At 42.1% G+C, this 26,046-nt stretch overlaps 1 protein-coding gene and 1 long non-coding RNA gene across 2 annotated transcripts; one reads left to right on the forward strand and one right to left on the reverse strand.

The window, feature by feature from the left end:
- Positions 1 to 2,554: 2,554 nt before the first annotated feature.
- LOC125462104 (uncharacterized) lies at positions 2,555 to 22,915 on the reverse strand. The gene is made up of 3 exons (XR_007249593.1): positions 22,756 to 22,915; positions 13,409 to 13,543; positions 2,555 to 3,075 (listed from the first exon to the last, which is right to left on the reverse strand). It is a non-coding gene; the product is annotated as an uncharacterized LOC125462104 (long non-coding RNA).
- Positions 22,916 to 23,382: 467 nt separating this feature from the next.
- Positions 23,383 to 25,691, forward strand: h3f3a (H3 histone, family 3A). The gene is made up of 4 exons (XM_048552631.2): positions 23,383 to 23,479; positions 24,068 to 24,210; positions 24,515 to 24,668; positions 25,339 to 25,691. The coding sequence occupies exons 2-4, from the start codon at positions 24,083 to 24,085 to the stop codon at positions 25,465 to 25,467; spliced, it is 411 nt and encodes a 136-aa protein (XP_048408588.1). The 5' UTR covers positions 23,383 to 23,479; positions 24,068 to 24,082; the 3' UTR covers positions 25,468 to 25,691.
- Positions 25,692 to 26,046: the final 355 nt, after the last annotated feature.

Here is a 26,046-nt window from a genome sequence, read left to right on the forward strand (position 1 = left end):
TAACCTGTCCAAATCCTTCTGCAGCCTCCCCACCTCCTCAATACTACCTGTCCCTCTACCTATCTTTGTATTGTCTGCAAACGTAGCCAGAATGCCCACAGTTCTTTCATCTAGATCATTAATGTGTAAAGTGAAAAGTTGTGGTCCCAACATTGACCCTTGCAGAACACCACTTGTCACTGGCTGCCATCCCGAGAAAGACCCTTTTATCTCCAATCTTCTTTCCATGCTAGCACCTTGCCTCTAACACCATGGGCCCTTATCTTACTCAGCAGCCTCCAGTGCAACAAAGGCCTTCTTGAAGTCCAGATGGATAACATCCATTGGCTCTCCTTGATCTACCCTGCTTGTTACTTCCTCAAAGAATTCTAGCAGATTTGTCAGGTATGACCTCCCCTTGATGAAACCATGCTGACTTTGCCCTATTTTATCATACACTTCCAAATATTCAGAAATCTCATCCTTTACAATGGACTCCGAAATCTTACCTACCTTCAAGGTTAGGCTAGTCAGCCTGTAATTTTCCATCTTTTGCCTTACTCCCTTTTTAAACAAGAGTGTCACGTTAGTGATTTTTCAGTCCTCTGGGACCCTCCCTGACTCTAGTGATTCCTGAAAGATCAACACTAACGCTTCCACTATCTCTTCAGCTATCTCCTTTAGAACTCTGGGGCGTAGTCCATCTGGTCCAGCTGATTTATCCACCTTCAGATGAATCAGTTTTACTAGCACCTTTTCCTTAGTGATGGCCACCGTACTCAGCTCTGCCCCCGACTCTCTTGAATTTTTGGGATATTATTCGTGTCTTCAACTGTGAAGACTGACGTGAATTATTCAGTTCCTCAACTATCTCCTTGTTCCCCACTATTATCGCTCCAGTGTCATTTTCCAGTAGTCCAATGTCCACTTTTGCATCTCTTTTGCCCTGTACATATCTAAAAAACCTCTTACAGTCTTCATTTATATTACTAGCTAGCTTAGCCTCATATTTAATATTCTCCCTCCTTATTTCTTGTTTTGTTGCCCTCTGTTGGTCTTTGTAGGCTTCTCAGTCCTCTAGTTTCCCAATGCCCTTTGCCACATTATATGCTTTCTCTTTTGCTTTTATTCTATCTATGACTTCCTTAGTCAGCCGTGGTCGCATCATCCTCCCTGTACCATGTTTCTTTATCCTAGGGATGAATTTTTGCTGTGTCTCCTGAATTACTCCCAGAAACTCATGCCAGTGCTGCTCCACTGTCTTTCCTGCTAGGCTCCTCTTCCAGTCAATTTGGCCCAGCTCCTCCCCCATATCTCTGTAGTCGCCTTTATTCAACTGTAATACCGTTACTTCTAATTCTATCTTCTCCCTCTCAAATTGGAAAGTAAATTCTATCATCTTAGGATCACTGACTCCTAAGGGTTCCTTTACCTTAAGCTCCCTTATCAAGTCTGCCTCATTGCACAACACTAAGTCTGATATTGCCTGTTCCCTTGTGGGCTCCACCACGAGCTGCTCCAAAAAACCATCTCTTAGACAAACTCCTTTTCTTGCAATCCACTACCAACATGATTTTCCCAGTCCTCTGCATATTGAAATCCTGCATGATCACTGTGAATTTGCCTTTCTTACACACCTTTTCTATCTCCTGGTGTATTTTGCCCCCCAGATTCTGACTACTGCTTGGAGGCCTGTACACAACTCCAACTATGGATTCTTTTACCTTTGCGGTTCCTCAACTCTCCTCACACAGATTCCACACCATCTGACCCTACCTCGTTTCTTCCTACTGACTTACTACTAAACCCCTCGGCCCACCTGCCTATCTTTTTGTTAGGATGTATATCCTTGGATATTCAGTTCCCAATACTGATCCCCGAAGCAGAAGATAGGGTGGGAGTAGGGGTTAATGAGAAAACAATAGATGGGGCTAGAGCCCAAAGAGGGAATTAAACAGCTGGACAGACAAAGGGTATGGATGATGATGATCTGGCTAGGAGAGCGAATAACTGTTAATGGAGACTGTTAGTGGCTAACAATAGGTAATGTGTAATGACAGACGAAGTGCTAACAAGGCCTGGTGTGTGGGTTTGGGGGCTAGGACATGGGAGAGTTCGGGCCCTAAAATTATTGAACTCAGTTTTGAGTCCAGAGGGCTGCAGGGTCCCCAAGCAAGTGAATGAGGTGTTGCTCTGCCAGCTTGCACTAAGCTTTGCTGGAACACTGCAGCAAGCCTGAGATAGAAATGTTGGCCAGGGAACAGGGAGGTGTGTTATAGTGGCAGGCAACTAGAAGCTCAGGGTCTTTTTTGCAGGCCTACAAAGTTACCCCAATGGATTCCAACCAGACTTTGTGAATTACCGATACCAGATACAAAGTTTATCACTTAACAAAAGAATTGACAATCTATTAATAATACAGTAGCTTTAGCAAAACAAAGTTAAACAACAAGGTAGTCTCATTAATACCTACGATTGAAATTCAATCTTTGATTCTAGCCCCTATTTACACATACATAGACAGACACAATTGAGAGATAAATTAAAGAAAAATAAAGGGAATGTAACAAGCCAGTTCACTTAAACAGTTTCCACGATCTGTAATATCACAGGCACATGGGATTTTATTTTGCACGGCTGACAAAGGCATTGGTCAATGCAAATAGTTTTCAGTAGACTGATGAATATTTGCTTAATACATAACTGAGATTCTATTCTCCAAACTTTCTATAAGTTGATATTGGGAGGATAATCAGGGAGCAACCAAACCTCCATCCTGCAACTTTGGTAGCCGCAATCCTTCTGACAAAATGCAAAGTTCAAAACTAGTTCAAATTTAGGTTTCTCTTTGTTTGACTGGATGACACTTGTCTCCCTCTGAGGCCCCTATAAACATTAACACGTCATTTATTTGAGCATAATTCATCTCCAAAATCGAAATGCCGACAGTGTTCATCAAACATTAACTTGCAATTCACTTTCAGGCCTGGCCTTATAAACGAATATTAGTTTGTTTCTTCTCTTCTTATTTAGAAAAAATGTTGCGACTTACAGTCCAAAGGTCACCTTCAGCTCACAGCTCACAGTTGACAGCACCTAACCAAAAATGATAAAAATGAAAGATAAAATGTTGAAGGTCTCGACAATATTTAATTACTCTGAAATTAATTGGGGTCTTATCAGTATAAAAGTTTTGCAATTCTAAGTTAATACATTTAATAGAACATTGGTTTGCCGCTCCATAGCAAGCTCAACAAGAAAAGGTGCAGCTCTCATTACGTTGTCGAAATGAAGCTTGGAACTTGAAAGGATATCAGAATTAGAGCATTTGATGGTCATGTTCAGCACAGTTGTGGAATAGGACAAAGGTGAATCAAGAATATACTTTTTCATTCAGTGAAATGCTGATTTTATTAAGTTGAGGTTTGATTTGGAAAACATGGATTGGAAACAAGATAACAAAGTGTGAAGCTGGATGAACACAGCAGGCCAAGCAGCATCTCAGGAGCTCAAAAGCTGATGTCAGCTTTTGTGCTCCTGAGATGCTGCTTGGCCTGCTGTGTTCATCCAGCTTCACACTTTGTTATCTTGGATTCTCCAGCATCTGCAGTTCCCGTTATCTCTGATGGATTGGAGACAACTACTTGAAGATAGATCAGTGTCAGAGCAATGGAAGATGTTCAAGAAGATCAAGAGGTTTTGAAACAAATATATTTCCACAAATAAGATACTCCTGGATGTCAAAGACCACAAGGAGTACAGAAGATAAGGCAAAAAAGGGAAGCCAAAAGGAATATAGAAATTGTCAGGGTGACATTACAGAGAGAGTTCTGAAGACAAAGAATTTGGCAAGCAAAGTTAAGCAAAACCCAAAAACGATTCATACATAGATAAAAAAAACAAAAAAAATTAAAGAAGGAATTGTCCTTTAGTGATCAAAAAAGGAACCAATACATGAAGGCAGTTGATGTGACCATGATTCTTAATGAATCGTTTGCATCTGTCTTCACATAAAATGGAGACAATTGCACTTAATGGGAAACAGTGTGAAACATTTGATGTCATAGCCATTGATCGAGAGAAATATTAAGATTTTGACATTTGGATAAATCACCAGACATGGATGAAATGTATTGCAAGTTACCAACAGAAGCAAGGGAGAAAATAGCATAAGCTCTAACCATAATTTTCCAATCATCTCTGGCTACAGGCACGGTGCCATAATGCTGTTAACATTTTACAACTGCTAAAACAGGATCAAGGGATGAGTAAGTAAGTATCAGCCTAACCTCGATGGAGGACAATTTGATAAAATGTAACCCATGCAGATTTCAACGACGCTTTTGACAAAGTCCTCTGTGCAAAAGGTAAAAGTCCATGGGATTGAACAGAAAGTGGAAAGGTGAATTTCAAATTGACTCAATGGCAGGAACCAAAGTGCAATGGTTGACGACTGCTTTAGTAACTGGAAGGTGTTCCACTGGGTTCAAGACTAGATTATTAGCTTTTTAATGGGTCAATGATTTAGACTTACATGACCCCTACATTTATAGAAGTTTGGGCCTGATTCAAAAATTGGCCATATGGTTTACATTGTAGACTTCAGTATGTGAGCAATAAATTGGTGAGTTGAGCAAAAAAGCAGCAAATCAATTCCATATCGTGAAATGAGAGGTGATGCATTTGTGGAGGACAAACAAGGCTAGGGAGTACAGAATAAATGAGAAGTGTAATGGAACAGAAGGATTTGGATCCTGGCAGTAACAAATCAGATAAATAAGGCGGTGAATGCATGATCTTGACCATTATTAATTGAGGCATAGAAGATCAAACAGGTTATGCTGTCAACTGAAAAAAACACATTAGGACTCAACTGGAGTATTGTGCATTATAAAATTAGAGGTCATTAACAAAGATTTTGCCACAAATTAATATTTTAATTTTGAGGAAATATTGAAAATGTTGAGATTACTTTCTTTAGAACAGAGTAAGCTGAGGGGGAATTTAATTAATATGTAAAGAATCATATGGGGCCAAGATTGAATAGGAAGGACCTATTTCCCTTTGAAGAGGTCAATAACGATATCCCGTCACCAAGTCACCCTTTATTTCGTCTTCTTCTTCAGGTGGTAATGGCGTTGAGGCTACAATATCTGCTGTGTCCATTTCATCCTCAGAGGTTTCTTCGAAACTAGGTGGAGGGGAAGAACCCACAGGCTGGATGTTCTGACTGGCTGGGAATGTTTTGCTTCTGCCCATTTGCAAGATCGCAGCTTTCATGTGGCCCGTGTGCTTGTTCAGGACTGCCTGTCCTACTTGAACTTTGTGCGCCACAGGACTAGGCCTCACACCAAATCTGCTTGTTACCCATCTAGGGCCATTGTCAAATATCATCCCCTGAAATAAATGCCTCTCTTACTTAGAGGAGTCTTGTGTCCAGCTTTGGCATTTCTGATGCCGTTTTACCCCCTCCTGCATGTCCAGGAAGATCATGTTTAAACTGGTGTGGAGTCTTCTCCCCATTAGCAATTCTCTGGAGCTATGCCTGTAGCTTCATGAAAGGTGATCCTATAATCAAACAGGAACCAGGACAGTTTGGTATCAAGTGAAGCTGTAGGCTGTTTCTTTATGCCTGCCTTCAAAGTTGGGACTACTGTTTCTGCCAGACCATTAGATGATGGATGGTACAGAGCTGTCCTTCCATGCCAAATGCCATTTGACTTCAGAAAGTATTTGAATTCCCTACTGGTCAATGATGGCCTGTGGTCTCTGACCAACACTTCTTTGAGTACATGTATTACAAAAGATGCTCATAACTTTTCAGTTGTCATTCTTGTGTTTGACGAATGAATCTATGCATGTCCAATCACTTTCAGTGAGTGTCCACAATGACTAAAAACATACAGCCAGTGAAATGACTGCACAGTTGATGTGTAAACAAATCCAGGGTTTACCCAGCCATTCCCACAACTGTGGGGAAGCTGCTGGCGGTAATTTTTGTCCTTGTTGGCACTCTGGCCACTGCCCCATCTATGTGACTATGTCACCATACAATCCTAGTCACCGGACATAACGTCTCAACAACATTTTAATTTTCAAAACCCCTGGATGACCCTGGCGGAGTTCAGCCAGTAGCTGGCGACAACTAGGTCAGGACAATCACTCTTGCTCCCCATAATAACATGCTGTCCTCTATGGTGATCTGGTCTCACCGGGTCCAGAAAGGTTGTGATGGTCCTTTTGTTTCCCCATCACCACCAGCTGATTTAGCTTGTCAGGATAGGATTGTTTTGTGTCCACAGTCGAATACTGTCAGCAGTGTGTCCAGAAAGATTAGTACAAGAACAGACTCTTCTCGTGCTGTCACCACCAGTGGTGTATATGCCAATGGGAGGCAGCTCAATACATCTGCATTTTCCACCTGACCTCCCGATTGTGTTCCGACTTATAATTGTACGCACTCAGAATGGGAACCCACCACTGAATTTAAACTGAAGCTATGGTTGGCATGGCCTTGTCATCCTTGTGTAGCCCAGGGTGGGGTTTGTGTTCTGTTACTATTACAAATTTACATCTATGAAGGTATTGGTGAAACCTTTTCACACCAAGGATGACCACCAAACCTTCCTTCTCTATCTGAGTGTAGCTTTGGTCAGCATCAGTTTAAATCTGGGAAGCATATTCTATCGGACGTTTCTCTCTGCTGGACCATCTGTGAGCCAACAGTTCCCTGATCCCATATGGGGAGGCATCACATGTCAATCCCACATCTTGCTTGAAATCGTGGCGTACCAGCGTCTTAGACAGCAATAACTGCTTCTTCACTTCTCTAAAGGCTAAATCTTGGCTACAAGACCATTTTGAAGGCAGACCCGCTTTCAATAGCAGATTAAAGGTTGCTAGGATGGAGGACAGGTTACATGTGAATTTTCTGTAATAATTCATCAACCCAAGGAAAGGCCTAAGCTCAGATACAGGCATGGGAACCAAGGCACTTTTAATTGCCCTCACTTTATCTTCCAAAGGATGTAACCCTCTCTTGTCAACTCTGTAGCCAAAAGTACGTCACTTGGGGTGCCTGAACACATTTTTTTTTCCTTCCTAAGGTGTACATCCACCTTGGAGAAACAATTAAGCACTTTGTCCAAGTTCTCTAAATGATCTTTGTTGGTCTTCCCGATAATCCAGATCATCCAGATAAATGCAACCTAGGTAGACATTAAACATTCTCTATTGTCTGCTGGAAAATGGCACAGGCTGATAAGACCCCAAAAGGCAGTCTCATATATTGATAGAAACCATTATGTGTATTAATTGTAGCATATGTCTGGGAATCTTCATCTGATCGCAATTGCAGGTATGCATGGCTCATGTCCAGCTTCATGAAGGACAGCACCCTGCCCCAACTAGTTTTGCATATAAGTCCTCTTCACAAGGGATTGCTGGTATTTATCTAGCTGCAAAAAGCAGTTTACTGTTTGTTTGAAATCCCTACGAACGTGAACTGATATGTCGGGCTCCACAATCGGTATGACAGCTGCTACCCATTCTGCAAATTGTACTGATTTAATGATTCCTTCGCCTTCTAACCTCCTGATTTCTGCCTCTACTTTTGTACATAAAGCAAATGGCACTGGGTGGGCCTTGTAGAATCATGGAATTGCTTCTTTGTCAACATGTAGGGTGGTCTTATCTCCTTTAAAAGACCCTAGATCTTCCTGAAAACCCTCTGGGTATTTAATTAGGACTTCACTCAGACAGTCATTCACTAAATTGAAAAACGTTGAGCTAATCCAGTTGAAACTTTTACAACCAATGTTGTGCTGTCAAGCTTGGGCTCAGACCTTTTAGTACAATCAATGGTTACTAAGCCAGCTGCTTCTTGTAAGAGACAGGGACTGAAGTTGTATCCTTAATCTGTCAGGGTTCACCAGTATAGATTCTGAGCCTGGCCAAGGTCTTCTGCACCTATGGGTTGGAGGCAAGAGTGAATTTTGGTTGAGACTGGTTCCGCAATCGCTGGTTCAGCCATCAAGTATCGAACCCAATTTGCACTGGGTGACGTTTCAACCAGACATTTATTTTGATTGTATCAGAGATAATGGGAACCGCAGATGCTGGAGAATCTGAGATAACAAAGTGTAGAGATGCTGCTTGGCGTGCTGTTTTCATCCAGCTCTACATTTTGTTATCTCATTTATTTTGATTGGTTCTGTTTTGGATGTTGCTAAGCAATTTAACTGTTCCAAACCCAAGGTAGGTGGGCTTTCCAGAGTGTGCACTCTACTGATACTAGCCTATGAGTTTACTGACTCAATTTAGATTTAGTGGGACTCTTTTGCTGTCTCAAATCTGCATACCAGTAGGAAATACAATGGTTTGCCGGCCTGGATCCTGAAGAAGACATTAACCATTTGGCCAAGGCTTGGCTTTGTTTTTGAGTTTTGCTGTGGGGTGACCTAGAGTCCCTCTATTCACGACCTGCCCTAAGTGAGGCTGTGCAGTTGCCTTCAGTCAAGTGGAGTCCCCAGGTTCAGTTGGCCTGACAAGTGTGTCCACTTCCATTAGCAACCCTGTAACTCATGTGCTCCACTTGCCATATTTTCTAATGATAAAGCCAGTTGGGTTTCAGCTAATAGGTGCTTTTGCATAATCACATCATTAATCCACAAGTCACACAACACCAGGTCATAGTCCAACAGATTTATTTGAAATTTCAAGCTTTCAGAGCGTAGCCTCTTCATCAGTTGAAGTGAGACAGAAGCACAGATAACACAATTTATAGGTAGGGAGAGATCAAAAGACCATGCAAATGGTGTGGGTGGAGTACAGAATAATAAGTCTCTGGAGGTGATCCGAAGTGCCAGACAGGGTGAGTAAAGTGTCAGCAGCTGAACAATGAGCAAAGGGATGACCTCTAATCCGATTAAATGAGGCAGAGAGATAATTACAAAAAATTAAAAATAAGGTGGTGCTGGTGACAAACCAAATGGCTGGGATAACATGATACGTGTAAGGGTCCCATGCTGATGATTTAACAATGTAATAAGTAATCCAAAACTGTATAAACTAATTAAGATAGAGAGATCATAACAATTTATCCAGGTGATGATGTCAAAACAGGACAGTAAGGAAGATTTTACAGGTACAAAGCAGCGTGGTTGAGTCACATGTAGCACAACATGTGCCCAAGATCCCATTTGAGGCCATCTTCATGAGTATGGCATTTGGCGATCAGTTTCTGTTCGATGATTCTATATTGTTGTGTATTTTGAAGGCTACCTTGGAGGATGTTTAGCTGAAGATCAGAGGCTGAATGTCCTTGACTGCTTAAGTATTCCCCCACTGGGAGGGAATATCCCTGCCTGGCAATTGTTGTGTGGTATCCATTCATTCGTTGTCATGTCATCTGCATGGTCTTGCCAATATGCCATGCCTTAGGCATCCTTGCTTGCAGTGGATGAGATAGACAATGATGGCTGAGACACAAGAGTGTCTGCCAAGTATGTGATGGGTGGTGTTCCCATGTGTGATGGTATTATCCGTGTTGATTATCTGACATATCTTGCCGAGGTTGCCATGGCAGAGTGGTGTGGTGTTGTGATCGATGTTCTCCTAAAGGCTGGGTAGTTTGCTGTAAATGGTGATCTGTTTAAGATTTGGAGGTCATTTGAAGGTGTGAAGTGAAGGTGTAGGGATGATTTTGGTGAAATACTAATCGTCATCAATTACATACTGAGGGCTGTGAAGAACGTGGTGTAGACTGTCTGGTGTACAGGAGTACTGGATGATGGAGGATACTCTATAGGTCACGCCCTGTGTCTGTCTTCTGAGGAAGTCATTGCAGTTTTTTGCTATGGCACATCAGAACTGACAATGAGTTGAGTGTCGTATCCCATTGTTATGAGGGTGTCCTTCAAAATCTTTAGGTGGCCATCACATTCCTCCTCATTTGAGCAGATCGTGTGCGCGTGCAGGGCTCGCCTATAGCGCATGGCTTCTTTAATACGTTTAGGGTGGAAGCACAGAAGTGCAGCATTGTGAGGTTATCTGTAGGCTCGCAGTAGAGTGAGGTATTGAGGTGTCCATGCTTGATGGAGATATGTGTGTCCAAGAATGAGACTGATTCGAAGGAATAGATCATGGTCAATCTGATGATGGGATCAACCTTGTTGATATCACTATGTAGCCGTTGTGTGATTCCTCACCATAAATTGAAAGGAAGAAAATGTTGTCAACGTATCTAGTGTATAGCAAGATAATAAAATGTGAGGCTGGATGAACACAGCAGGCCAAGCAGCATCTCAGGAGCACAAAAGCTGACGTTTCGGGCCTAGACCCTTCATCAGAGAGACCCATCCCTTCCTCCCACCCCAAGCCGCACCCCCATCTACCTACTAACCTCATCCCACCTCCTTGACCTGTCCGTCTTCCCTGGACTGACCTAGCCCCTCCCTACCTCCCCACCTATACTCTCTCCACCTATCTTCTTTACTCCCCATCTTCGGTCTGCCTCCCCCTCTCTCCCTATTTATTCCAGTTCCCTCTCCCCATTTCCCTCTCTGATGAAGGGTCTAGGCCCGAAACATCAGCTTTTGTGCTCCTGAGATGCTGCTTGGCCTGCTGTGTTCATCCAGCCTCACATTTTATTATCTTGGAATTCTCCAGCATCTGCAGTTCCCATTATCTAGTGTATAGCGTTGGTTGGAGGTCCTGCGCAGTGAAGAACTCTTCCTTGAACTTCTGTATGAAAATATTGGCATATTGGGGTGTGAATTTAGTCCCCATGGCTGTTCTGTGTTTGGATAAAGGACTGGTTTTCGAAGGTGAAGTCATTGTGGTCAAGGATGAAGCAGATGAATTGCAGGACAACATCTTGAAATTGACAGTTGTTGGTGTTGAGTCCTGAGATTGTTGCAGCAATGCCACCATCATGGAGTATGCTGGTACAGAGTGCCAAAATGTCCACTGTGCTGAGGAATGTTCCTGGCTCAACTGGTCCGTGGGTGCTGTGTTCCTGTCAGAAATCTGTTGAGTTGCGATAGAAGCTGGAGATTCTTTGTACAATGGGTTTAAAGATGTCCTCATCATAGCCACAGAGGTTCTCACACAGTGTCCCACTGCCTGGTATGTTGGCCTTGTGTATCTCTGGAAGGTAGTAGAAGCCCCCTATATGAGATGCACATGGGATAAGAGTGCATACGATACCCTGAAGGTCTGGATGAAAGGTCTTGATCAGTCTGTTCAGTTCATGAGTCCATTCTTTGGTCAGATTGGCAGGTAGTTCTCTGCAATGTTCCTGGTTGTTCAGTCGTTGGTATACTTCTTTGCAGTAGTTCGTTCTATTCTGTATGACAATGGCTCCTCCTTTGTCTGCTGGTTTGATGACGATGTTGGTCTTGAGAGCATGGATGGTGTTGTTTTGTGCTTGAGTGACATTCTGTACTATCTTGTGAGCACAGCTGAGGAATCTGGCGTTAATGCATCACTTGGCAGCTTCAATATATATGTCGAGCCTAGGGAAATAGCCTTCTGGAAGGGTCCAATTCGACTCTCTCTTCTTTGGTCGCTGCACCACAGATCTCTCTGTTGACTGTTCTGGTTCATTGGTTGTCTCATTGGGCTCACTGCTGACATCTCGGGGTTTGTGGAAGAATTCCTGGAGCCCCATTGCCCTCTTGAATTCCTCTGTGTCTGCCGCCAGATCAATAGGGGCGATTTTGATAGTTGGGCAGAAACTGAGCCCTCAGATGAGAACTTCAGTTTTGTCTGGTTGAGGGATCTGGTCAGACAAGTTGATGATGGATTTCTCTGTGGTGGTACCAGTTTCAACTGTGGTATCAGGGAAGCCTTGGTTACTGCTGGCACTCACATCATTTGTATGGTCTTTTGCTCTCTCTGCCCTTTATCTCTCTCTGCCCATAAATTCTGTGTTCTGTGTCCTTCTCTCTCACTTCGCTTGACAAAGGGGCTACACTCCAAAAGCTTGTGATTTCAAATAAACCTGTTGGATAATAACCCAGTGTCATGTGACTTCTGCCTTTGTCCACCCTACTCCAACACCAACACCTCCACATCATGGACACCATTAATCCGGCGTGCCAAATGGTCTCTCAGCATCTCACTTAGGGTTAAACCAAAATTGCATGCCTCTGCCAGTTGTCTTAACCTCATCAAAAATCCTGATACAGATTCCACTCGTTCGTGAACTGACAAATAAAACCGATAGTGTCTCAGAATTAGAGGAGACTTGGGGTTGTAATGTTCCTTAACTAAATCCATCAATTCTTGAAAGGTTTTAATTTCTGGTACCTTAGGGAAAGTTAGGCTTCTAATAATTGAAAAAAACTGCGAGTTCACAAGCTATCAAGAGAATTACTGATTGCTTTTTGTCTTGCCCAATGTCATATGCCCAGAAAAAATAATGCATTATTTCTGCATTCTGGGCCCAGTCTTCGAGGGCAGGATCAAATGAGTCAAACCTTCCAAATAGCAACATGACGCCAGAAATGCTCACCCCAAATCAAAACAACTGTTGCAAGCACATCTCTTCAGGGGCAATTCCATTCTCATTGCCACTGAAATAACCCCACGAACACCAGCTTTCAGAGTCTCAGTCCTTCTTTGGGTGTTAGTGACAGAGATAGTATCAGACACAGAATTTACAAACTTTTAATCTTTTACTTACAAATTTTGCATCTGATACTACCTCTGTCAATAACACCTAAAGAAGGACTCAGGCTCCAAAAGCTTGTGCTTTCAAATAAACGTGTTGGACTATAACCTGGTGTCATGTGATTTCTGACTTTGTCCACTCCAGTTCAGCACTGGCATCTCCACAACATGTCAATAAAAACTGGTATCATATCACCAAGTTGCCCTTTATTTTCATGTGCGCAGTAGATGACACTGACCAAACTAGCTCACAGCGAGTTCATAGAGTGAACAGAACCCTTGACACCTCTGGTTATATCTGTCAGCCAGGGCTCCCTGATTGGGGCTGCTGACCTGGTCCAGTCAGGGAACTCATATTCTATTTGACTCACCTGACCGACCTTGTTCTAAGCACTATCACGCCCTTCCCTTTTATTGAGCCTCCCTCTGCTATATAATTCTACAATTTAATGATTCTATTAATTCCATATCAACAGTCCCTCATTCTAAATTCTCATTTCATCTGTTTGTCTTGACTAAAACATATATTCTCTGAATGCAGCAGGTGTTCCTTCCAGTCTGGTCTTTCCTTCAAGGCAGCTCCCTCTTTTGGTATAGACTTGCAATCACATTGTGCTTTATGACATTAACAACAGTAATGGTAACAACTCAAATAATTTAATACAAATTAAGTTTTTAAATGCTGTCATAATTATTTAAATAAATGCACGCAGGAATTGTTCACCAATAAGTATATGATAAATGACCTGTTAACCTGCTTTGCTGATCTTCAAGTAATGAGAAATGTTAACTCAAGACACGAGGAGAGCTCTTCCGTTCTTCAAGCACCATTCATTTGAGCTGCCAGATGGGGCATCAGTTTAATGTCCAATTCATTCCTACTGTTCTACTAAAGAGAAATCAGACACAGAGGGAATCAGAGAAACACTCAGGATTCAGGGAAAAGATAAAGCAGCTGAGATCTGAGAGAGATCTTCAACGTGGCAATGCACGAGCATAAGCCTCATGTATCAAACACCTTTTCTTAGTCACTAAAATTTATTTAGTTTTACTGTTCTGAATAAAAATCACTTGTGGCAACATTGTTTCAACTTCTTTGTCACATAACAAGTTATTGAAATTTCTTTCTGATGGCGTATTAAACCAGACAGGAATCCCACTGTTAGGGAGCTAGAGTTAAAATTGCACTTTTCAACTTATTCTCCATTCTGTATCTCCTGGGCCTTATTTAGATCACAGTTTTGTTTGACTTTAGAATATTTATTTTATACTTCCACAACTCCCTTCATCCTCTTCCCCCTCCCATTGGTATTCCCCGTGCTCCATTTCACTCCCCAGGTTGTTTGGTCATTTAGCTCAATTTGCTAGATAACTAGAGCGTGGTGTAGAATGATGCTAACAACATGAGTTCATTCCCCACACTGGCTGTGCTTGTTCATAGAGGCCTTGCCACCGCAGCTCAGCCCACACTTGTGGAGTGGTGCCCCTCAATCTAATTATGGCCAGTAGCCTTTCTCTAAATAGCCTATGGTCTTTTTGTGAACTATGGCTGATTATCTAACCCAAACCCATTAGTAAAAACACGACAATAGTCCTGATGTCATTGTTGTAATGTAGGAAACAAGGCAACCACTTGACACATAGCGAGCTTTCACAAACAACAAAGAGATAATGATCAGACAATCTGTTTAGTGATGCTGGAATGTGGAATTATCATTGAGAGTGCCAATGGCCCCCTGTTCATCAAAACAGTCAAAAATCACACAAAACCGTGTTATAGTCCTACTGGTTTTTTTGAAGACACAAGCTTTCGGAGTCTCACTCCTTCATCAAGTATCAGTGAGAGAGGTGGCATCAGACACAGAACTTGTAAGCAAAAGATCAAAGGGTCATAGAACTGATGTGAGTGTGTTAAATAAACCCAACTTAGCTGTTAAATCTTCCATCAGAAAAAATTAATATGCAAATTCAAGAATTTCTTTCAAGTCACAGCCCCAAGATAACTAATTGTTTTTAATCAGTTCCCTCAGTATACCAGAGGTGACATCCCAGGTCAGACAATGCATTTTAGGTGCGGGGGCTTGTTCAGAATCTGGCTGTGTATCAAGTTGGAGTCAATCTGGTTTTATTTCCAAAGTAGGAATTTATAAAATGCCACATTGAATGTCTACAAATTGTGTGCTTTTTAAACAAAATAGAATGTATCTGCAATTACAAATAAGCTTAGATTTATATGCGTGCGTGTGCGTGTGTGTGTGGACTACAACACTATACAACCCTATCTTGGCAAGCTCTGAACACATCAGATCTTCGACATGGACACTAACATCACACGTGGGAACACCATCCACCATGTGCATGGCAGATACTCGTGTGACTCAGCCAACGTCATCTGTCTCATATACTTCAGGCAAGGATGCCCATGGCATGGTATATTGGCAAAACTATGCAGACACTACGACAGCAGATGAATGGTAACTGAACAATAATCACCAGACAGGGATGTTCCCTCCCAGTGCAGGAAAAATTGAGCAGTCAAGGACAGTTGACCTCACATCTTTGGGTAAAAGTCCTCCAAGGTGTACTTTGGGATACTCAACAATGCAGGCGACCCCACCACACTATACACTCACACATTCGCACATACATACACACTCTCTCGCACACATACTTTTACGCTCTCTCTCCTTCAAACATACATGCATGCGCACACACACACACACACACACACACACACACTGTAGACAGTCAATGTGGCATTTTATAAATTCCTACTTTGGAAATAAAACCAGATTAACTCTAACTTGATACACAGCCAGATTCTGAACAAGCCCCCAAACCTAAAATGCATTGTCTGATCTGGGACGTTAACTCTGGTATACTGAGGGAACTGATAAAAACAATTAGTTATCTTGGGGCTGTGACTTGAAAGAAATTCTTGAACTTGCACATTAATTTTTTCTGACTGATTGAAGGTTTAACAGCCAAGTTGGGTTTATTTAACACTCACATCAATTCTATGACTCTTCGATCTTTTGCTTATAAAATTCTGTGTCTGGTGCTACCTGTCTCACTGACACCTGAAGAAGGAGCAAGACTCTGAAAGCTTGTGTCTTCAAAAAAACCTGTAGGACTATAACCTAGTGTCATGTGATCTCTGACCTTGTCCAGCCCAGTCCAACACAAGCACCTGCACATCATCAAAATAATGACAGCGTATCTTTCACATCAACTTGAAAGCAGAAATAGCATTTCTGTATAATGCCTCATTGATATAATGGCATCTCAGACAGTGCCACACTCCTTAATTGCTGAAGGAAATTTCCAATAAAGGGAACAAAAATACTGGAGGCAATTCATAACCAAGAGCTAACAGGGAAAGGAATAGTTTTAATCTGGCAGCAGATAAATAGTTTGGGAAATTTACTAAAGATGCAAGATTTTCCTGATCCCTCATAGTGAACCAAACTAAGCTCACTTACTCTGATGTAATTCATAGACAAACAAGTTATAATTGCTTGTGCTGCTAATTCCTTCCTTGGGCCAGCAAGCATTTTCTTTTCAAAAAACAAAAAAAACTGACGATGCTGAAAATCAGAAACAGTTCTGAAGGAGGCTCACTGAACCCAAAAAGTTAGCTTTGCTTTGTCTCCACAGATGCTGCTAGACCTGCTGAGTTTTTCCAACCATTTCCAATTTTGTTTTTAACTGTTTGCTTTTCTTACCTATTGATTAGGTTTTTCCATTTCTTGTTGTACTGTCAAAGGCATTACAAAAGTGAAGCTCAGAATTAATCTCAGTAAGGATTTTTAGCAAATGTACTGAAGTGACATGAATAAAAATGTTATGCGGTAAACCAGCATTTTTTATGTGGCAAATAGCAGAATATCAAGTAAGATCCAAGCAGAAAAAAAAGGAGAAAATCCAATGTGTGTTTATTTTTGTTTAAAATGAGTCAACATAGTACCGTAAGTGTAGACGGTAATTTTTAAAAAATAAAACATTTCCATACCAGCAGAGACCTGCAAAACATGTGCAGTGTAATTTGTGTCTTTATTGCAACTGTACTACTTTAAATTATTATCCCATGCTGTTACCCTCATGCCATACACATTGCATTTCTTTCGTGCCTTTGCATTTCACTCCCATCCCTCTTCAGTGCATTCCCCATCCCACATTCTGTAGCACTCATGCCATTTCCACATTGTCCCTTTTCCTGCTGTTTCATTTCCCATCCACCCAATCCCTCTAGCAAGGTGACTCTGGTCTGCCACTTTTTTTTTCACATGGCACCTGTAAAATTTATAAATGATCAATTTGACTGTATTTAATGCCAATAACTGGCATATAATTTGAATAGAAATTTACCTGATTACAATTTTTTCCTGTATCTGGCTTTAGTTTTATGTTTTTTAAATCAACCTGTTGAGACATATAATAATAATTCTGCTTTGCAGGTTAGACTTGAACACAGACCTTCTGACCACAAGACATAGGAGCAGAAGTAGACCATTCATCCTATCATGACTGGTTTGACATGCAAGAGATTGTGCTGATCAGCTAATCCTCAATGCCACCTACCTGCCCTTGCCCGTAATCCTTAATTCAAAGTCTGTCTCAGCTTTGAATATAGTTAATTGAAGTGACTGAGGAAGGATGGAACTTATGTTGATGTGGGAGGGGAGGGACAGTGTGTGGTGGGAGAAAATAGAGGACATGGAAATGGTGCCCAGAAAGATAGGACAAAACAGGGATGAGGCAGACAAACAGACAAACATATCACTGACGAGTGAGGCTCAGCGCAAGCAGGAAAGACAAACCTCATCTTCCAGCTAGGCACAACGGGGGCATCAGGCCTCAACATTGAGTTGAACAATTTTAGAATATGAGCACATAATTTCTAATCAAAAGAACAAAAATACAGGCGGCAAATCATAACCTGTCCCTTGATGGTCCTTTGTACCTTATCCCAAGCCCCAACACCACCACCATCACAAGCCTAGGTCATATCCTGTATGCGCTGCTCCTAGTACAGTCAACCCATTTCCAAACATTTAGAATTCCTGTTTGCACCCTACCTATCTCTGACCCTCAGCTTATCATCAGCAATCTTTCTTTAACCCCCTCTCTTTCTCTGTCTGTCTGTCTGTTTCTGCCCCCCCACGCCACCACTCATTCCTGCCATTGGCCTCACCTCTCTTCTCAACTGTCACATAGATAAGTGACAAGGGTATTTCCCTAGGGTGGGAGAGTTCAATGCTAGGATGCATTTTTTAAGGTGAGAGAGGAAAGATTTAGAAAGGACATAAGGGGCAACTTTTTTCCATTAAGAATGGTTTGTGTGTAGGATGTACTGCCAGAGAAAGTGGTGAATGCAGGTAGTTACAAAAGTTTGAAAGACATTTGGATAAGTTCATCAATAGGAAAGTTTTGAAGGGATATGAGCCATGCACAGGCAGGTAAGACTACTTTAGTTTGGTCGGTGTGTACTGGTTGGACCAAAGGGTCTATTTCCATGCTGTATGACTCGACAATTTGCAGTTGATATAATTCACATCTAGTGATGCTAAAATTAATATCTGCGGAATTTCAGAAGCTTAATGACATCATAAGGATGACACTTTAGTTTATCTAAACCATGCTGCACCTACTGTGGGAATGTTTACTCTGGTTAAAGCATGCTGTGCCTGTACTGCAAGTGTTTTATGGGACAACGTTTCATCTGACGTGAGCTAAAATATTGTCAGGTTGGAATCTTATGAGGTACCAAGAGAGGGCTGCATTGTTGACTGGCAGTGTTAAGGAAGATCTGCGTTGTTTGGTGATGAGTGTAATTCCTGGGAAACTGATCTGCATATACTGCTCGTAAACAAGGTTTTTCACTGTATTTCAGTACATGGACAATAAAATCAAAATCAAATCAAAAAAATCAAAAACTGCACTGTTGAAAGTGGGCAATACTGAGGGCAGTTCATTTCAGTGGCAGGGAAAAGAAGTGCCAAGGTGGTGCTACACTTTCTGGGGAGGACAGCTCTAACAGATAATATGGTAAACTGGATCTCTGCCCTTTTAAGTGAATGTGATAGATCTCCGTGACACTATGTGAAGAAGCACAGAATTTGCATGATGTCCTGGAACACATTCCAGTCTGTTCAAACACCTCACAAAACAACAAAGGCTTCTGTTTATGGTGTCATACAATGTGCCAGACTACCACATTCACCTACATTATGACAACAATTGAACTTGAAAAGTAATTGATTTGTTGTAAAATGCTAGCTGGCATTGAAGGGACTTTTTTTTGGATTTCAGTACAGTGCAAAGTCAGTGGGGGTTCGTAAATGGCTTGAAGGGAGCCATTGAGGGACCACTGTTGGGGTAAGGCTAGAGAGAGGAAGGGAGTGAAATGTGGAGAAGCAGTGGTGATTGGAATGAGGGGGGCAGCAGCGACTGGGGTAACTATTAACTCGCGAAGGAGCACTGATTATGGAAACAGTGACTGGGTAATCACTTACCAGAAGAACACTGATCAGAGGGGTGAGCACTGATGTGGTAGAGACAGAAAGAGGTGAGGGAGGAGGTAACTGGAAAAAAAACAGTTGACTTTGATATCACATCATTCAGAGCAGTGACTCCTTGAACTCTCATCATTCACACTCTCCAGCCATCTCAACCTCTCAGTTCTGACATTGCAAGTGGCCTCTGGCTTAAAAAAAAATCATGAAAAAAAAACATCATGAAAGGAGCCTACAACTTCTCAGAGATAGTAGGAACTGCTGATGCTGGAGTCTGAGATAACAAGATGTGGAGCTGGAGGAACACAGCAGGCCAGGCAGCATCAGATGAGCAGGAAAGCTGACCTTTTGGGTCGGGACCCTTCTTCAGAAATGGGGGAGGGGAAGGGGGCTCTGAAACAAATAGAGAGGGGGCGCAGTGATAGAAAGTGGACAGTGGAGCAGATAGGAGAGAAGATGGACAGTTCAAGGAGGCAGGAATGAAGCTTGTAAAGGTAGATGTAGGTAGGAAGTTGGGATGTGGTTTGGTCAGTGAGGAGGGAGGGGCAGATGGATGGAAGAGAAGATGGCCAGGTCAAGGAGGCAGGGATGAGAGGGGCTGCTGATCTTGGGATGAGGTTGGGGGTGGGGAGATTTTGAAGCTCATAAAGTCCACATTGAGACCATTGGGTTGTAAGGTTCCAAGGCGGAATATGAGGTGCTGTTTCTTCAGTTCCCAGGTGGCATCGTTGTGATACTGGAGGAGACAAGATAGACATGTCGGTCAGGAACTGAGAGGGGGAGTTGAAGTGATTTGTGACTGGGAGGTGTTGTCAATTGTCGCGAACCAAGTGGAGGTGCTCCACAAAGCGGTCTCCGAGCCTGCGGTTGCTCTCCCCGATGCTGAGGCCACATTGGGAACAGTGGATACAATAGACCACATTAGGGGATGTCTAGGTGAACATCTGTTTAACGTGGAAGGTTTTCTTGAAGCCTGGGATGGAGGTGAGGGGTGAAGTGTATGGGCACGTATAGCACCTCCTGTGGTTGCAGGGAAAGGTGACAGGGGTGGTGAGGCTAGTGGGGAGTGTGGAGCAGACAAGGGAGTCACGGAGAGAGCAGTCCCTCTGAAAGGCACATAAGGGTGGGGAGGGAAATATATCCTTTGTAGTGGGGTCACATTGCACGTGGCAGTACTGGCAGAGAATGATGCGTTGAATCCAGAGGTTAATGGGGTGATATGTGAGGACAAGGGAAGTTCTGTCTTTGCTTTTATTGCAAGGAGCGGGTGTGAGGGCTGAAGTGCGGGAAATGCAAGGGATGCGGTCAAGGGCATTTTCAACCACTGCGGGCGTTCAAATTGTTGCCCTTGAAAAATGAGGACTTTTCAATTGATGGTAGGCAACTATGTTCCTCACTCCACCATCCCATCTTCAGCAGAAGAACCTTGCTAATTCTCCTGTGATTTAGTCAGGATCTAGCGATCACTTTCATCTTGAGTATTACTGTAAACTAGTTTTTGCACACAGATACAAATCAGAAACTGTTCACCACTCATTAGTGACTTGTCAGAGAGGGCCTGCCAAGCTTTACATGATGTGATTATTGGAAGAATCAAATTTCTTCTTTTTATCTTTTGCTGTTGATGTTGTGTAACACAAGATGGAGTAAGATAAAACCATACAAGTTCCCCTAGGCACAGCGAAGTGCCACTCACATACTGAAAGCCAATTACAGCAGAGAATAATTATAAATATGGCCACATCCAGTGCAGGAGTTGCCAAGTTCTACCCAGGTACCCAGATATTACAGGAGGGCTTGGGATTATGCACCAGTGAGTGTGAAACTCAGTCAGTAAAATCATTCCCAGTTGAATGCCGATTCAGCTGGTGATTCCAACTTTGTTCAAATCAAGCGGGAAAAAAACCATTGGAATAAGTAGCGAGACTAACTTATGATCTTCACAGAAAGCATGGTCACTCAGCTGCAGTAAAAACTCAGCAACTTGAGCAGTTCTTTGGAGAGAAATCAGAGTTAACATTTTGGGTCCAGTAACCCTTCTTCAGATGCTCCAGGCATCCTGAAACTTTGCAGCAATGTCTGTTTTTGTTTCTGATTTCTAGCATCCACAGTTCTTTTTTTGATTTTCACTTAGCTGTAGCACTAAGCCTCCACCACCTTGACAGAATATTATCACCTGGAGTGAATATCTTAAGTAGATGAACGTAAAAATACATCTGGAACATCCTCCAACATTGCAAGCTAAATCAGTCTGAGCCCCATGTCTTAGTAACACCTACAATGGAATCTCGCACTTCAGTAATTTGAAATTTCAAACCCAAAGCCTGGGCTTTATGGCTTTGCTCCACATTTAAAAGAAATACTAGATTTATGTTGCGTCTGGTCACATCCTCATGACTTCTCAAAGTGCTCCACACCCAATGAATTACTTTTGAAGAAGAGTTAACACGTCCTGAAAATGTCAATCGACTTGAAACATTAACATTTTTCCTCCACAGAATATTTCTACAGAATATTTCCTGTCTTTATTTTAAATCTCCAGTTGCCACAGAAATTTAGTTTTGAATAAGTCATGGCACTGTTTTTATATATAGTGGGGATGAGTCAGTATAAACAATCATGAATTAACACATTAAGGCACCATTATTATAGAAATTAATATGTAATCCAATTATCATCTTAAAATTACAAGAGAAACAAATTAATCTTACCAATTAAATTTGAAGGTCATTACACATTTATTTGTAAGACACACTATCCTCTGCAATAACACCCAAATGTGAATGCCCCATATGTACTGGTGGAGCATTCTGCTCACTTGTCAAGGCTATCATGGCACAATGTGGAGGTGCAGGTGGACAAGGTAAGAAGTCACACAACAGCAGGTTATAGTGCAACGGGTTCATTTGAAATCACGAGCGCTGCTCTTTCAGCAGGAGAAGTCAAAGGAGCAGCACTCCAAAAACTTGTGATTTCGAATAAACCAGTTGAACTATAACCCAGTGTCGTGACTTCTGACCACATCCTGGTAATAAGCAGACCTCTGATTTATCCATAAAACTATAACTGCTGGGAAATTCAATTCAACTGGCAGTACCAATGGAAAAAAAACAAAATTAATGATTCAAGTCAAAAATGACTTTTTGAAAACGTGGAGGCTGATTTATCCTGTACCCTCTAGACTAGCTCACCTGACGGCAAAAGCCAGAAGTACGGGATAACGCCTTAAATAGGTGAAACCTTACTGGTGCTCTGGGACTCATGGCCTCCTTTTTGTTTCCTTAACTGGACAAATCACAGGGATAATCATAATAAAATAAATGAAGCACAAGTGTCTTTTTTGAAATTATATTGTAAAATTCTCTGTGTAATTTAAATATAATGGATCATTGTGCTAAGCATTTTCCAAAAGTGAACATATTTCTTACATTAAACTTGTATTACCTATTTTTATTTTAACAAGTTTTGCCCTGCCCCACAATTTATGACTGAACTCGCAATAATTGAATCTCTTTAAAATAACCTATTTTAAAATGGTCACGTAATAGTACATAAATAAGATCCAGATTAAAAATTTGAGACAAACCACGAGTGCTGCGTTCGTCATAATTCATGCTGTTACGATATTCACATGTTTCATGATCAGTTCCGGTTGGTAGTAAATGTGTAAACCTCTGAAAGCTGACTAAAATATCTTCTTAAGCTTTATTTAAAGGTGCACAAATGACTACACCGCAATGCAAACCGGTTTGAAGCTGAATGAAATCTCAGTGGGTGGGAAACGTGTGGGCGAGAGAGTTGGCTTGAGGACGTCCTTTGAGTACATGCAATTAAACACGAATGCTGCCTCACCCTCCCCGCCATCGTCAAAAACAAAAGTACTTTATTACACCAAGGAGCAATAAGGATTGCAGTAGGATTTTGATGGCAAAAGGCATTTTATAATATCTTAATTTTGAAATATCATTCTGGAAATGGGAACAGTCATTGGTTTTGAAGAAATAGACAGCTGGTATTTGCATTAACCAGGTTAATTTAGACGAACATCAGATCTTCACTGCTGCAATAATTCTGTTGTTTATGTGCATGAACGTGAAGGAGGAACTCGGCAGAATCCAAGAAGGAACAAGGAGGCGGAGCCAATCCCGCTAATTACCATACTACAATTGCTACAATGATCTATGGCCAATGAGCTTCAAGGACAGGCTGTTGTGGAACGCTGACCCAGGAATGACGTCATGTAGGTTATAAATAATGGTGTTAGACCAGCCGCCAGTCAGTCGGATTTTTTTTGTTGTCAAGAGTGCTCGGTGAGTATTGAAGTCCTGCAAAGTTGCCTGTTATTGTTTATATTTGGATTGAAATTTGTTTAGATTTTTTTGTTATCGCTAGCGCTTATCTTTGGTTCGGTGGCTGAGTTGTATGTTTTCTTGTCGGCGAATCATGGGTGTCTGATTCCGGCCATGTATAAACTCGAGGTATGGCCTCGGCCTGTGTTTTGATTGTATTTCGTACAGTGATTAAGAGTTCGGGTTTGTTCTTTGAGCGGCGCTGCGGGCCCCGTGGCGGAAGGGAAAGTGGAATTACTACTTGTAGTATCACGCAGGGAAGGGATCATTCTTTCACCTCCAGTTTGCGTCAGCTTGTGTGGGACTGTAACCGGACGGAGCGTTTAAGTGAAGTGATCGCCTGATCTTTGAGGGTGGGCCCCGGGGTTAGGTGATTTCCCAGCTTCTAACGTAGAAAACTACCACACAGCCGCCATTTCGTTTTGTGAATTCGGGTTTGTGTAAGTACCGCCTCCGCTCCATGCTGATTGGACTTGGCGCTCGTTACTCCGCACAGAGCGGGAGGCTAGCGGGTGAGTGACCTGTCCTGTCTACTTTTATTCCTTGTAGACCCTGTGAGCGGAGATGGCTCGTACCAAACAGACTGCCCGTAAATCCACTGGCGGTAAAGCGCCCCGGAAACAGCTGGCCACCAAAGCAGCCCGGAAAAGCGCTCCGTCCACCGGCGGAGTGAAGAAACCCCATCGTTACCGGTGAGTTACTTATGGTCGTCTTCGATAACCAGAATGTCTCTGCTTTATTTCTCTAAATACGCTTTCCCAGGATTTTCTCGGCCCGTTTTTATTTTCCTTTTAACTTTCAACATCTTCCACTATTTTTAAAGCTTTAAATTGTGAAATGTAGGCCTGGGATTCCACACACTCGGATTGCAAATATCCGTCTCTTGCGGAGTTGGCAGAGATATTGTTACGTCTGTTAGCTTGTCCTTCGGGCTGCTTTCACCCATTGAACCAACTGGTAAATTCGTTTCTTATTAACTTGGATTCCCACAATCAGGCCGGGTACCGTCGCGCTCCGAGAAATCCGCCGATACCAGAAGTCCACGGAGTTGCTTATCCGTAAGTTACCTTTCCAGCGCCTGGTGAGGGAAATCGCTCAGGACTTCAAAACTGATCTGAGGTTTCAGAGTGCTGCAATTGGAGCTTTGCAGGTAGGACACGCAATGTTTGATACCTTGAGTTATGACACTGGCCGCTGATGTGATTACCCACTAATATCTAAATCTTTTCCTGTGGAATTTTAATAATTCTGATGCTCTTCCTCGGGTCTTTTACTGTCATTGTGGCCCTGTTTGTCGCAAGGATATGAGCTGGGATGTGGCAGAAAGTAACTTTTTGATATTAGCTTTATTCTGCATCTTGACTATCTTGGGGCTACAGTTCAACCCAGTATTTCTGCTGTTCCCTGCTATTTGTTTGGTTTAGAATGTCTTTCGGGGTTTCAGACAGTATTGATGTGCTTGTCTGGATTTCTGATTCTCCTTGTTGCTAATCTGGTGCATGTTGACTTTCTTCCCTGGTCCAATTGAGTATGTGCTTTAGAACTTTAATGACTTGATAGCTTGCAGTTCATGTGTGCCTTTTAATTACTTTTCTCTTCCTGCTGCCCTCTACAAATGCACCCTTTCCTGGATATTAGGGGGATTTGAAGCAAATACTCAACTAAATTATTACATGAGTAATGGGAGTATTTGGAGAATTTTTAAAACGTGGAGTTTTGACTTGTTTTCTTGAATTGTCAACAAGGACAATTGTGCTGAGGCACAGTGTAAGACTAAACTTTCAAGTTTTATTTATGAAGATTAACTTTGTTTGTTACAGGAAGCCAGTGAGGCTTACTTGGTTGGCCTGTTTGAGGACACCAACCTGTGTGCCATCCATGCCAAACGAGTGACTATTATGCCCAAAGACATCCAACTGGCACGGCGGATCAGAGGAGAGCGTGCTTAACTCAGCTTCTTGACTTTTTCTCCAACGATTTTGAAGTGACATTTAAATGATTTCTAAAGCATTATTGGACTGTAAACTTGGCTTCTTGTGGAGGCTGGGCCTTTATTTTGTATTTTTGTTAGTATTGAGTATTGATTGTGACTTAGTGTGGAAGTAGTAAAATGTTTTGTAAACATTCCTTCAGACTCCTGGCTCAGGTTACAAAATAAAACATTTGTATCTTTCGTCCGTGCTACCTCCTAATTTTAGCGTGTACAGCCGGACTCTTAACCTTGCATGTGTTTGGGGTGGGGGTGGGGGGGAGAGAACTTGTAGGCGCTTCCTCTTACAATTTTCTGATTTTCAATGGGGTTGTAAATAAAATTTTCCACTACCTCAGCTGTATTTGAGTCTGTCTTCAAGTTTACAGTATTTTAGGTGTCACTGTTTCCATTTCAGAAACCGAAGATCTGACATGGGTTCAGGGGACTGTGGCTAGTATGGATTCTGACTCAGCTGTTGGAACTGTGCTGTATTTCAAATGTACTTGACTGACCATTTCAGGGGTTTTAATACCCCCATCCCTAAAACTTCAATTTG

The sequence above is a fragment of the Stegostoma tigrinum genome, chromosome 23 (assembly GCF_030684315.1).
Source record: "Stegostoma tigrinum isolate sSteTig4 chromosome 23, sSteTig4.hap1, whole genome shotgun sequence".
In the NCBI taxonomy this organism is placed as follows: domain Eukaryota; kingdom Metazoa; phylum Chordata; class Chondrichthyes; order Orectolobiformes; family Stegostomatidae; genus Stegostoma; species Stegostoma tigrinum.